This window comes from Scyliorhinus canicula, chromosome 14 (genome assembly GCF_902713615.1).
Source record: "Scyliorhinus canicula chromosome 14, sScyCan1.1, whole genome shotgun sequence".
NCBI classification, from domain to species: Eukaryota; Metazoa; Chordata; class Chondrichthyes; order Carcharhiniformes; family Scyliorhinidae; genus Scyliorhinus; species Scyliorhinus canicula.
Window position 1 is genome coordinate 23,630,084 of NC_052159.1, and position 12,717 is coordinate 23,642,800.

Sequence of the window (12,717 nt, forward strand, 5' to 3'; positions counted from 1 at the left end):
AGAAGGAGAAAGAAGGGGTTTCCCTGTTTTTCTCTGTTTTCATTTTAAAAGCTGTTCCAGTAAAAAGCCCATTAGTTGTGGCTAACTGCCTTGGTAACGTTAAATATATAGTTGCTTTCCGGAAGGAGTTTTAATCTGCTGGTTGGAACTGGATCAGAATTTCAGGAGAAGGACCAGTCCCATTCAAGTGAGAATACAGTGTGCTGGGCTTCGCCCTTGGAAAAGGGGTTTTGGTTTAATTGGATTTTGTTATTGAATTGGAACAGCTAAGGGGGGATTCATCAAGTGTTATGTACATAGATTACTGTAGCTGTGTGGTGTCTTTATGTTTGCAATTGATAAAAATCCTTGCTGTGTTTATATCTATATATGTTAACTACATTCTTAGAATAAACCTTGTTTTGATTAAAGTGTCTCAGAAGTCTGATGAATCACACGTGCAATGAAGGCTTTTGTGCTCATCCTAGCCAAATTCAACATAAAGGTTGTAGTCAGGTGAACTTCATAATACACTTTGGAGTTTCTAAGCCCTGGTCCATAACAAATGTATAATAGTATAATGTACAATAGCAGTGGTAAAGTAGAGCACAGTAAAAATCAGGAAATTAGGGGTGTGGGTTTTTAAAGGATAGGCTTGCAGATCATCAAGGTACAAACAAACAAGAGCTTTATTGGAAGGTGTCTTCTCTACAGGCTGCTGGACCAGATGGACTGTTAGCCTGCCCAAACTGCCAATGACATCATCAATACGTCACATGATCAAACAAGTGACATTGTTCCAACTAGGAACAAATATGAATACACAACAAGGAGTGCATGCAACAAGGGTAACATAGTAATCATGGGCAAATTTCAATCTACGTATAGATTGGTTAAAGCTAATTAGCACCATTGCTGAGGAGGATGAATTCTTGGAATGTATACTTGACAGTTCTCAAATAATATGCTGAGGAATGGACTAGACAAGAGTCATTTTATATCTACAATGATGCAATGAGAAAGGACTCATTAATAATCTTGTAGTCAATGAGCCTTTTGGGAAGAGTGACCATAAGATGATTAAATTTTACTAAGTTTAAAATTAATGCAGTTCAATTGACCTCCAGGAAACACAGATTTCTAAATTACCTAACTGTGAAATCTGCACCTCCTCATCTCCTCCATATCCCTGCCCCACAAAGATTTTCAGGATATAATAATCTGTAAGTGAGCATTTTCCCAATCAGTTTTGTTCGAGGAATTTCTAATTCAATTCTAAACAACATTGATTGAGCCAAAATTGATTTAATTTTCAAAGATCGTTTTAACTTGGAAATAACTGAACCTTAAATGTCAAATCCTGAACTTTCAAATTAGATGTAATGCAGCCTTTGTATATATCCACAGTGCACTGCAGCAACTTGCCAGGATATCTTCAACAGCACTTTCCCAAATCCACAGCCATCACCATGTAGAAGGCAAAATGGCAGAGATGCACCGGAACCACACCACCCCATGCTCCCCTGCAAGTCACACCAGTTACTTTGAAGTATATCATTTTCTCTTTGTAATTAGGGATAAAGAAGTGGCCCAAAGCCCCAATTGTAATTTATAAGTTCCTATACCATGAATGAGTGGGATTTGTGGCACAGTTGGCTGCCTCCCTGCCTCTGAGCCAGAAGCTCTGAGTTTTGGTCCTGCTCCAGAATTTGATGGCCAAGAAAAAGCCTTGATAACTTGGCCAAACAGGTTGAGCATCAACATGAAAACCTTCCAACATACATGCTTTAGGCAGGTGGTCAGGGCAGGAGGAGCTCCTGGTTAGCCATGTGATGGAAATAATATTGAAGCCTTTACCATCATGATTCATATCGCGGGATTACAATATGTATGTAAAAGTGTATGCTACTCAGCAACTCAAATGCCCATTTGGCTCACTAATGAAAGGAAATCTGCCATCCTTACATGGTCTGGCTTACATGTGGGTCCAGATCCACAGCAATGTGGTTGACTATTAAAATTCTCCGGTCCACGGAGAATCGCTCGCACGCGATTTACGCTGGGGGTCAATTGCCAGAGGCCCTCCCAGCGATGCTTCGGTCCCAACCGGCCGAATTCCCTATGGCGTGGTTCTAACCACGTCTGGCCGGTCGGGACTCTCGCACGGCGACTGCGGACGCAGTCCACGGCTACACGGCTGGGAGGTGGGGGGGGGGGTCAAGTATCCGGCGGGGGGGGGGGTCGTATGGGCAGCCGGCGCGGCGATCAGGCGGGTTAGATGGAATGGCGCAGGGCAGATCATTGGGACCTTCTTTGTTGGTCCAGGTCGGCTGGCTGAGTCCGCCATGGCGCTCGGCGAGGCCGCCGCCGTGCGCATGCGCAGACCGGAACCGGTAGTGCGCGTGCCCGTCTCCGCAGCTAAAGTTGCGAGAAACCTGTGAGTCCCCTGCAGGTAGGCGAATAGGCCTTAATTCTTTTAAGGAAAGTCGGCGTGGGGACATAGCCCCATTTTTGGAGAATCCAGCCCCAGCTGTTAGAAGCAATGAACCAAAATGAGCAGCTTCATTACTGATGCATCCCAGCATTATCTTTAAAGACCATTGCAAAGTACAAAATAAGCCACAGGATCACTGCGTCTGTTATTTTCATTACTTTATTTTCAACCTGCATACACAAAAGTCAGACTTCAATATTATTGTTCTTTAATTACAGCATTCTCAAAAACAATATTGTGCCCCGCTTTGTTCGCAGTTAATTATAGAAATTGTCAAAGCAAACCTGACATCATCTGCTTATGACATGCAAAAAACACCCCGAAAAAAGAGTCGGAAATAGTTTGAATAAACGTACAGTATAAAAGTATCAGGCGGTTAAAACCTTCTCTGCTTACATCGCCGCCCAAGAATATGGTCAACATCCGAAGATTCTGTCCCGTTAATTTCCTGAATGATTAATTTGGAGTGATGGCTTCCTTTATAACTGGCTCTCTGTTCAAATATGTGGCCCAGTAAACTAAATTAAAGATTCCAAAGAGCACAGGAAACACAACCCTGGACATTTTGTCGATCTTGCTGACACTGTTGTAAGACTTCTTAATTTCAGCAGCCTTTTCCTCAGCCCTCATTTGCACAGCCGTACTCTTTGAGATACTTGGTATGACCGGGTCCTTGGTAATATTCGGGGTGTAGGCCATTCCACCAATCGCATATGCATTGTTCATGTTCCTTGCCAAGGTTTCTTTTTTCTGAAAAACAGAATAATGCCGTAGGATGTTACAAGCATATCGGTCCTACGATTATAAACACCTTGGCCGGGATGCTCTGTATCCCACTGCTGCGATCGGGAATCCAGGTAGGCGGAGAATGCAGTGTCCCTGAATTGGTGCTCCCATCAAAGAGAGGTAAGTATATTCCAGTCACTCAATCCTTTGATTGCAATGCACTTACCTCTTTTTGATGTGATCGGTGTTTGTAACCATTGGGGTTTCACAGAGACCCTTACCCGTGAAGGGAGATGAATCAATCAATCAATCATTTTGGCAGCACGGTAGCATGGTGGTTAGCATAAATGCTTCACAGCTCCAGGGTCCCAGGTTCGGTTCCCGGCTGGGTCACTGTCTGTGCGGAGTCTGCACGTCCTCCCCGTGTGTGCGTGGGCTTCCTCCGGGTGCTCCGGTTTCCTCCCACAGTCCAAAGATTTGCGGGTTAGGTGGATTGGCCATGCTAAATTGCCCGTAGTGTCCTAAAAAGTAAGGTTGGGGGGGGTTGTTGAGTTACGGGTATAGAGTGGATACGTGGGTTTGAGTAGGGTGATCATTGCTCGGCACAACGTCGAGGGCCGAAGGGCCTGTTCTGTGCTGTACTGTTCTATGTTTATGTCTAAGGCTGCAGCTGTTTTGTGGAAGCTGTCAATCACAGCCCACTACTAGAAAATAATGAATGGCTTTCAGCTACAGGATCTGGGGGGTTTAGACACAGCTGTTCTCTTTCCAGGAATGGACACGTGGTGCTTTCAGGTGAATGTTACAACTGTAATTTTTGGCACTGCCCCATCTGTACTACTCTCGAGCTTCCAGGCAGGGGTCTTTTCCTGGGTGGGGGGGGGGGGGGGGGGGGGGGGTCCTAGTATTTAGGAGGTCTCTGTATTTAGGGAGTCCCTTGGGGATTCTCCCATTTTAGGGGGTTCGTGGTAGAGGAGGGGTGGACAGGGGTGCATTGTGGTCAGGAAGGGGAGGTAGCCCTCAGAGGACTTTGGGGGCAACTCCCTTAAGGAGGTACCCCCTTGGCCCACCGCGCGGCCCATCACCTCAGGCTTGTGATTCCTGGCCAAGTGACCCCCAGCCTAGGTGGCCGGAGTGCCGGAGAATAGGATGCCAGGCCTGCTAAGTGGCTGCATATGGCTCACTAAGTCTCATTTGCATTCATCTACATCCTCCTGCAGCAGCGCGGGTGCGAACCCCAATCCCCTTGCCAGCAGGGAGCGGTGAGGTTGGAGAATCACGATCAGATCGTTGCCCGCCGATCCCAGATTCATCCCCAGGTGTTAGTGCTATGCCTCAGGGGCTACAATTGATATGTAATACATGTATAACATATGCATCTGATTAAGCTGAACTGAGTAAAACAACAGCAAATCACAACTGAAGTAGAAGGTAATATGCTAATCAGTAAATTAACAATCACAAATTGAAGAACAGTGCTTCCAAACGGGTCAGCCCACAAACAGCTTCAAAGTGGTCCACCCAAGTTAATGCTACGACCAAGAAAGCACAACAGCGCCTATACTTCCTCAGGAAACTAAGGAAATTCAGCATGCCCACACTGACTCTTATCACCTTTTACAGGTGCACCATAGAAAGCATCCTATCTGACTGCATCACAGCCTGGTATGACAACTGCTCGGCCCAAGACCATAAGTAACTTCAGAGAGTAGTGAACACAGCCCAGTACATCACGCGAACCTGCCTCCCATCCATTAACTCTATCTACATCTCCCGCTGCCTTGGGGATGCGTGCAGCATAATCAAAAACCCCTCTCACCCAGCTTACTCACTCTTCCAACTTCTTCCATCAGGCAGGAGGTACAAAAATCTGAGAACACGCACAAACAGATTCAAATACAGCTTCTTCTCTGCTGTTACCAGACTCCTAAACAACCTTCTTATGGACTGACCTGATTAATACTACACTCCTGTATGCTTCACCAGATGCCGGTATCTATGTAGGCACATTGTGTACCTTGTGTTGCCCTATTATGTATTTTCTTTTCATGTGCTAAATGATCTGTTTGAGCTGCACGCAGAAAAATACTTTTCACTGAAGCTCGGTACACATAACAATAAACAAATCCAAGAAAAACAGGGCAGCCACTTAAATTAGCTGTCATATTTTTGTAAAACTTTTCATTTGCCTTCAAGTGTTCTTTTTCCATCTAAAACTGGCACGATGTTGATCAAAGGTCCACACCTTCTGCCAACATGATTTTGAAGCCATTTGGCAGCCCCAAGTTATGTTAACATGAACTATAGGTGATTGCAGCTTGCTGTCTCTAGTGGGTAACAGGTCAGCTCCTGAGCTCGGAGGAGATGAGCGCCAGGAAGAAGGGGCTGGATGACTCACCTGAACCAATAGCAGGCTGGAGCTTTGGGGTCCTTAGTCCACCCAAAATAAAAAGTTGGCATGTTTGCCTGATTGGTCACCTGCGGTGGCCATTTGTGCTTGAAGGTTGCACATAGAACATAGAACAGTACAGCACAGAACAGGCCCTTCGGCCCTCGGTGTTGTGCCGAGCAATGATCACCCTACTCAAACCCACGTATCCACCCTATACCCGTAACCCAACAACCCCCCCCCCCTTAACCTTACTTTTAAGGACACTACGGGCAATTTAGCATGGCCAATCCACCTAACCCGCACATCTTTGGACTGTGGGAGGAAACCCGAGCACCCGGAGGAAACCCACGCACACACGGGGAGGACGTGCAGACTCCGCACAGACAGTGACCCAGCCGGGAATCGAACCTGGGACCCTGGAGCTGTGAAGCATTTATGCTAACCGCCATGCTACCGTGCTGCCCCACGGTAATCAGGGTCCGACAAATGACACTGGCCTGACGGACACTATAAGCAGCTTACACTGGTTTTAGACTCGCTTATTTACAGACCCATCTCAATATTTCGTTATCGGGACTTTGGGCATCGATGGTTCCAAAATACCTCCCCTAATATTCCTTTTCTGATCCTCTTGTTCTCAAGTAAAGAAATGGGCAACCAGCCATCGTGATCAAATGCGATTTGAAATGCGATTTGAAACATGACAATACTTCCCATAGGGAGGCTGGGCTCTCTGTGAAATCCAGGACTGGGGGTCCATGAACGCCTATTACAGTTACCTCCATCAGCTGCCTGAACAGAGTCAGCAAGGCCTTTGCCTTGTTACTCATAGTGCCGACAGAGGCCCTAAAGTTGCACAGGAGTTCTCGGAATTTTCCACTGAGATCAGCAGAACGCCCACCAAAATGGAGGAGGGAGGGCTTTTCGTTCAATGCAACAGCTGAAGGACAGGGAAAATATATTTTTGTTGGTGGAATGTGCGGCATTGTGGGCAAAGGGTTGGAGTTTGCGACTAATTGGAGGGCACTTTCAATAAACTGACACAGGAGATTGACAAAATGGTCACCTTTCTATTCTACATGATCCTGTGATGCATCTTTTCCGCTATGTTTTTGTGCAATTATTAATGATATATGCATCCGATGTTTTCCACTCATTTACCCAATTATTTAACGTGTGATTCGCAAGTGTGAAACTTAGCGACAGCGAGAAACCAAACCTGTGAGCAGTACGTTAAAACATTTGTGCTGAATCAATATGTTCTTAACAAAACTGCAAGAATTGGCGATGTTACATATTATTCGGAGTTAATCATATTTTTGTGCTTCATGCAAGATTAATTGAGTAGAATTTCTCAAAGGTTTTGTCGCCATGTCGGGGGCGAAAAAAACAAGTAAACATACAGCTGGCTCATGGCCCAAAGGATCTCATTTCATAGTCTCTCGTTGACTTTATTTAAGGTTTGAACTCTCAATCATCACATTATACGAGTATGGCACATTGGAGGAGAAATATAATGGCCATGGAAACTATATATAAACCTTACGTTCGCATCAGGCTGTCAAAAGGAATGGTCTTAAGTTTGTAATTAATTTCAAACATGTTTTCAAAGGAATAATGCTGCAAAACAATTGCCGGATTGAGTTAGTTCAGATTGATGAACAAAAAACAGGCTAGAAATGACTGCTGGTGACGTCACTGTAAGATCGTTCATCATTTAAGACTCTCTCATTTATTTTCACCGGAGCGTTAACCAAGTTAGTCATTGTGAACAGATTAATGGCTCTGTTAAAACAGCAAAGTGAGGGATTTAATGCAAGGGGTTGTATAATAATATAGTTACTGTTCAAAACCTCCACCAGGCCCATCCACTTTGCTGCTGCTTTTAATGAACAACACTTCCAGCAACACAAAATATACCCCAAGAGCCAGCCACAGCTGACTGTGGGATCTGCGCAAAACAGATTTGATAATAATAATCTTTATTATTGTCACAAGTAGGCTTACATGAACACTGCAATGAAGTTACTGTGAAAAGCCCCTTGTCGCCACATTCTGGCGCCTGTTCAAGTACATGGAGGGAAAATTAAGAATGTCTAAGTTACCTAGCAAGCATGTCTTTTGGGACTTGTGGGAGGAAACTGGAGCACCCGGAGGAAACCCACGCAGACACGTGGAGAACGTGCAGACTCCGGACAGACAGTGACCCAAGCCAGGAATCGAACCCGGGTCCCTGGGGCTGTGAAGCAACAGTGCTAACCACTATACTATTGTGCCGCCCATTTAAAAAAAACATTTCTTGAGGTTTATGAAAAAAAATTTAAAACAAAATACAGAAATTAGCAAGAAAGAAAGACATTTTAACTGGAACTTGTTGGGCCAAATGTTATTGAAGTTGTGAATTAGAATTGACGAGAGGTGGCTGAAGCATTCAGAAATCAGGGGCGGGATTCTCCCCTACCCGGCGGGGTAGGGGATCCCGGCGTAGCGGAGTACCGCCAACCACTCTGGCGTCGGGCCTCACCAAAGGTGCGGAATTCTCCGCAGCTTTAGGGGCCAAGCCCTCAGATTGAGGGGCTAGGCCCGCACCTTTGGGGGCTAGGCCCGTGCCGGAGCAGTTGGCACCACGCCGACTGGCGCCAAAACCGGCACCAACGGCCTTTGACGCCCGCCGCCCGGCACCGGGGCTGGCCGAAAGGCCTTCGCCAGTTCGCGCATGCGCGCTGGGGGATTCTCTTCCGCCTCCGCCATGGTGTAGGCTGTGGCGGTGGCAGAAGAGAAAGAGTGCCCCCACGGCACTGGCCCGCCCGCCGATCGGTGGGCCCCGATCACGGGCCTGGCCACCGTGGGGGCACCCCCGGGGTCCAATTGCCCCCCCCAGGACTCCGGGGGCCCGCTCGCGCCGCCAATCCCCCTATAACCAGAGATGGTTCAAACCTCGGTGGTGGGAGAGGCCTCCCAGCGGTGGGACTTCGGCCCATCGCAGGCTGGAGAATCGCCGCAGGGGCCTCGCCGCTCGACGTGGCGCGATTCCCGCCCCCACCAATTCCCGGGTGGCGGAGAATTTCTGCCACGGCGGGGGCGGGATTTTCGGCGGCCCCGGGCGATTCTCCGACTCTGCGTGGGGTCGGAGAATTTCGCCCAAGGATTCAGAAGATAATTAGACTTGTTTCTGAAGAAGGACGAGATTGGTGGATGTGAAACGGATGATAGAATTAGCTCTTTCCAAAAGGAAAATGGCATATTGCTCGAGCATAAAGACCTTTACCTGTTCTTGAAAAAATCTTCATTTTTGTTTACATTGCAGTCTGGCTTGTTATACAGAAGATTAAGTGAATGTCACCAGTATTTATATTGAGCACGGCTTGTGTCTATAAAAGAGATACTACAGCTGATAATGCTGATAAATGAATTCATAAGAGGGGATTGATTCACTTAATTAAAATTTGCACCGAATTTATCTTCAAATTGAATTAATGTGTATGAGTAATTCAAAATTTATAATTACAATTTCCACAAATGGTGGAAGTAGCACTGGAAAAAAGTATTGGCCCCGATTCTCAGGCCTCGTTTCACTCAAACGAGAGCGCAATGAGGCCGATGAATAGCGGGAGAGGCCAAAAACAAGAACCACGCTAGGTGCCAATCTGTTTGCGATGCAACTAGCCCAGTAGGCCAAATCAGGATCTCGCCATAGTATGGTGAGACATCAATTATCACCACCAATTTCCATACAATTAACGGGAGCCACCACATATCCAATGGCCTCCTGCGATCCAGCGGCCTACCCAGCAAGTGGTCACGCTGGCGCCGATTAGTACTCATTTTGGATAACATGAACCTGGCTGATGGGCTGCTATGGGGAGCTGAGGAGGGGGGCAGCCATTACAGGCAGTGAGCCTGGAGGCACTTGACATCCTGCCCCTGTGCTAGGTGGGGGGGGCTGACTGGGGGGTGCAGTCCCGGTTTGGGGTGAGCCGCCACGGTGGCCGGGGGTATTAGCGCTGGGGGGAGGGGGGATTCAGTTGTACACTAAGGGCAATTTAGCATGGCCAATCCGCCTAACCTGCACATCTTTGGAATGTGGGAGGAACTCGGAAGAAACCCACGCAGACAAGAGGAGAACGTGCAGACTCTGCACAGACAGTAACCCAAGCTGGGAATCGAACCTGGGGCCCTGGAGCTGTGAAGCGACAGTGCTGACCGCTATGCTACCATGCCACCCGGGAACCCGCCACTGAGGAACCCCGGGTGCGAGGCAAGGGTTCCACCTTTGGCGGGGCTGGAAGATCTCACCGCCAGGAAGGGCTGTAAAATCTCACCCAACATCTGCTCACGTTTAATAAAACATTTACCTCTGAATTCACTGGACAGTGATCAGTTGAGTTTCCTTCCATCCCTAGCCTAGGAACATAGGGACACAGAAACAGGAGTAGCCCGTTTAATCCCCCTGGCCTGTTCAGCTGCAAAATACCCCTTGCTTCATCTTCCTTAATGCTTTTGGCTCAAAAATCAGTCCCAGATTGAAAATTAACAACTGGCCGAGCTTCAACTGCAATTTGCAGACTTCTACCACCTTTTGCAAGTTCTTCCGAGCTTCATTCCCAAAAGACCTGCCTCAAATCTTTAGCAACAGATCAAATATTATTCGTTGTTCCTCTAATCCAAGCAACAGAGTCAACAAAGCAAAGAATAGAGATTGAACTGGAGGTCCTGGTCCACATGATTTAACATCATATCAGGTGCTATATTTATCCAGTGAGCCATCTTACTATCCTGTTAGGAGCTGTGAAAGTTTAAAGAAGAAATCTGAATGCCTACAATTAACCAGCAGAACTAAGCAACAGGATTCAATGTCTTTAAAGCAAAAACAAACTTTGTTGCCTACCAAAAAGAATGATACAAAGTAAGCACTATTAACTGAGCATTATGGGCTGGACTTTACAATCCCACACAGGCATGTTTTTGGCAGAGAGTCACATTATGACGGATGGCTATCCCACTGCCTTCTTACCCTCCTCTCCCTCCTAAAACAGTAGGCAGACAGGGGTCAAAATCGAAAGCCTATCTGCCACTTTTAGTTAGATAATTAATGGGGAACTGAGGTTGTTAACAAGCCACTTGACCAAATATTGCACTGTAGACACCAGAACATGGTTGACATGGTTGGCGTGGGCAGGTGGGTGAGAGTTGGCAGGTGTTTTTTTTAATAAAAGGCAGGTCGGAAAGTGGGGGTGAGGAGGTACATCCTTTGGGGTTGGGCATCAGAGGCATGGCTCTCCCAAGATGTTTCCTCCACCTTTGTAATCAGAACTCACTCAACCTCCACTCTCTTCCCTAGGAACCGTGTTCTTTCCCCATCCAAACCCCAGGATTACCTGGGCCTGGGCACCCAGGGCCTAGTTGCAGTTCTGCCAGTTTCCAGTACCGGGTTGTGGCGCTGCTGAGACTGCTAGAGTTGCCGCCCAATCTGATTGGCTGGCAGATCGAGGGCCGGACCTACTCCCACTGAGGGCGAAAGTCCCCCTCTCGCCTACTTCAGGCAGCTTTCAGGGCAGTCTTGTTTAACGTGAATCAGCTGGCACCTGACATTTCTTCCACTGAGGTCGGCGGGGGTGGGGGAGGTATGAGAAATATGCACCTCTGTAAAATTCTGCCACATTGTTTAAAATAATGTATACTATGAACCATTTTTTTTGAGGAACTTTGTACCCCCCCACCCCTGGAATGCCCTTATATGTTATAACAATCTTGAAGGCACATTCACTTTTCCAGAGACATGGCCGAAGATATGCCACAGCCCTCCAGAATTCATTTTAATTCTCCTCAGTCTTCCAGCTATACTCTGGGATTGACGATGCCTCAGCTCATTGTTCAGGTTGGCGGCAGATACCTGCACCCCCCCCCCCCCCCCCCATCCTTCCCTCATAGCTTCACAAACTAACTCTGCTGCTTGCTTTCTGCCACAAGACTCTGGGAGGACCACTGTATAATAATTATCATCATTGTCACAAGTGGGCTGACATTAACACTGCACTGAAGTTACTGTGAAAAACCCCTAGTTGCCACATTCTGGCACCTGTTTGGGTACACGGAAAGAGCAAGCTAGAGCAAGTCACCCAGTTTCTTTAGCCCCCTTCGCATAATCCAAACTGAGATAGAGATCCTGCCATATTCTCTATACTGAATGATGAAGTTAGTATTGTCTCTGCCTGAAGTGTAGTCCTAACCGACCATCATATTCTGTTGGCTCCCACAATCTGTTGAGACGCAATATATACCAAAGGAAAGTTACTACTGACACAGTCTGTTCCCAAACTGAACTGCTTGCTTCTATCATCAAGCACTCAACAGATGAATTAAACAAAAGAGCCAACCCCTTCTTTTTTTGCCTGTTGGAGATTTACAACCCTTTCTCCAGACTCCCTGCATCCGCAGAGAATCACCATGTTTTCAAAACTCCTCTCAGCTTCCTTTCATCTGGAAACTGCATACTAATTTCAATCTTTCATTGAAATAATGGCAGACGTTCCAGCTCTATTAATCTAAGATAGAAGACCCCCTATTTTTTAACGCTTTCGCTACTCGACCTATGACCTTAATAGGTTGAGCGTAATCAACCCAGGCTTGCTTAAATTACATTCACCTCAGGGTTATGACCTGTTTCTCAATCATAATGATCACATACACATTTAACACTTTAACTTCCACACTTTAACCTCCAACCTAAAACTATGTTCCCCAAAAGTATTATAAAACATGAACTATGAACCAGATTTTTGAAACAGCCATCAGGAGCCTTTCATTTAAATCATTAAATAAATTGTGGTAGTTCTCGAAATTAGAGGAAAATAACAATTTGCTTGTTTTTTTTTTTGAAAAAAGAGTCAGCAACAAATGGCAGCAGTAACTGGAGGGTCTTGCTCTTGCCCAGAACAACTTTGACTATCTAATTGCTGCAAGTGAGAAAAATACATTGGGGCAATTATATTTCTTCACCTGTTGCTAATTTAGGATTTGATCGCACAGAACGAATAAAGAAAAATAATAAAATCGGGGAAAATAAGAATGCTGTCCTGAACTGTACTTCCCTTCTGGCCATTTGGGAGCACAATCGCAAACCCAG

The 12,717-nt window shown here is 46.4% G+C and overlaps 1 protein-coding gene across 2 annotated transcripts in view; it reads right to left on the minus strand.

Moving 5' to 3' along the window:
- Positions 1 to 2,614: 2,614 nt before the first annotated feature.
- The window catches only part of gabra5 (gamma-aminobutyric acid type A receptor subunit alpha5), a 92,372-nt gene continuing 82,269 nt past the window's right edge, over positions 2,615 to 12,717 (minus strand). For both annotated transcript variants that reach the window (XM_038817637.1, XM_038817638.1), the window contains exon 10: positions 2,615 to 3,223. In XM_038817637.1, the coding sequence (XP_038673565.1) occupies positions 2,930 to 3,223 (294 nt within the window). In that variant the 3' untranslated portion in view covers positions 2,615 to 2,929. The remainder of the gene's footprint in view (positions 3,224 to 12,717) is intronic.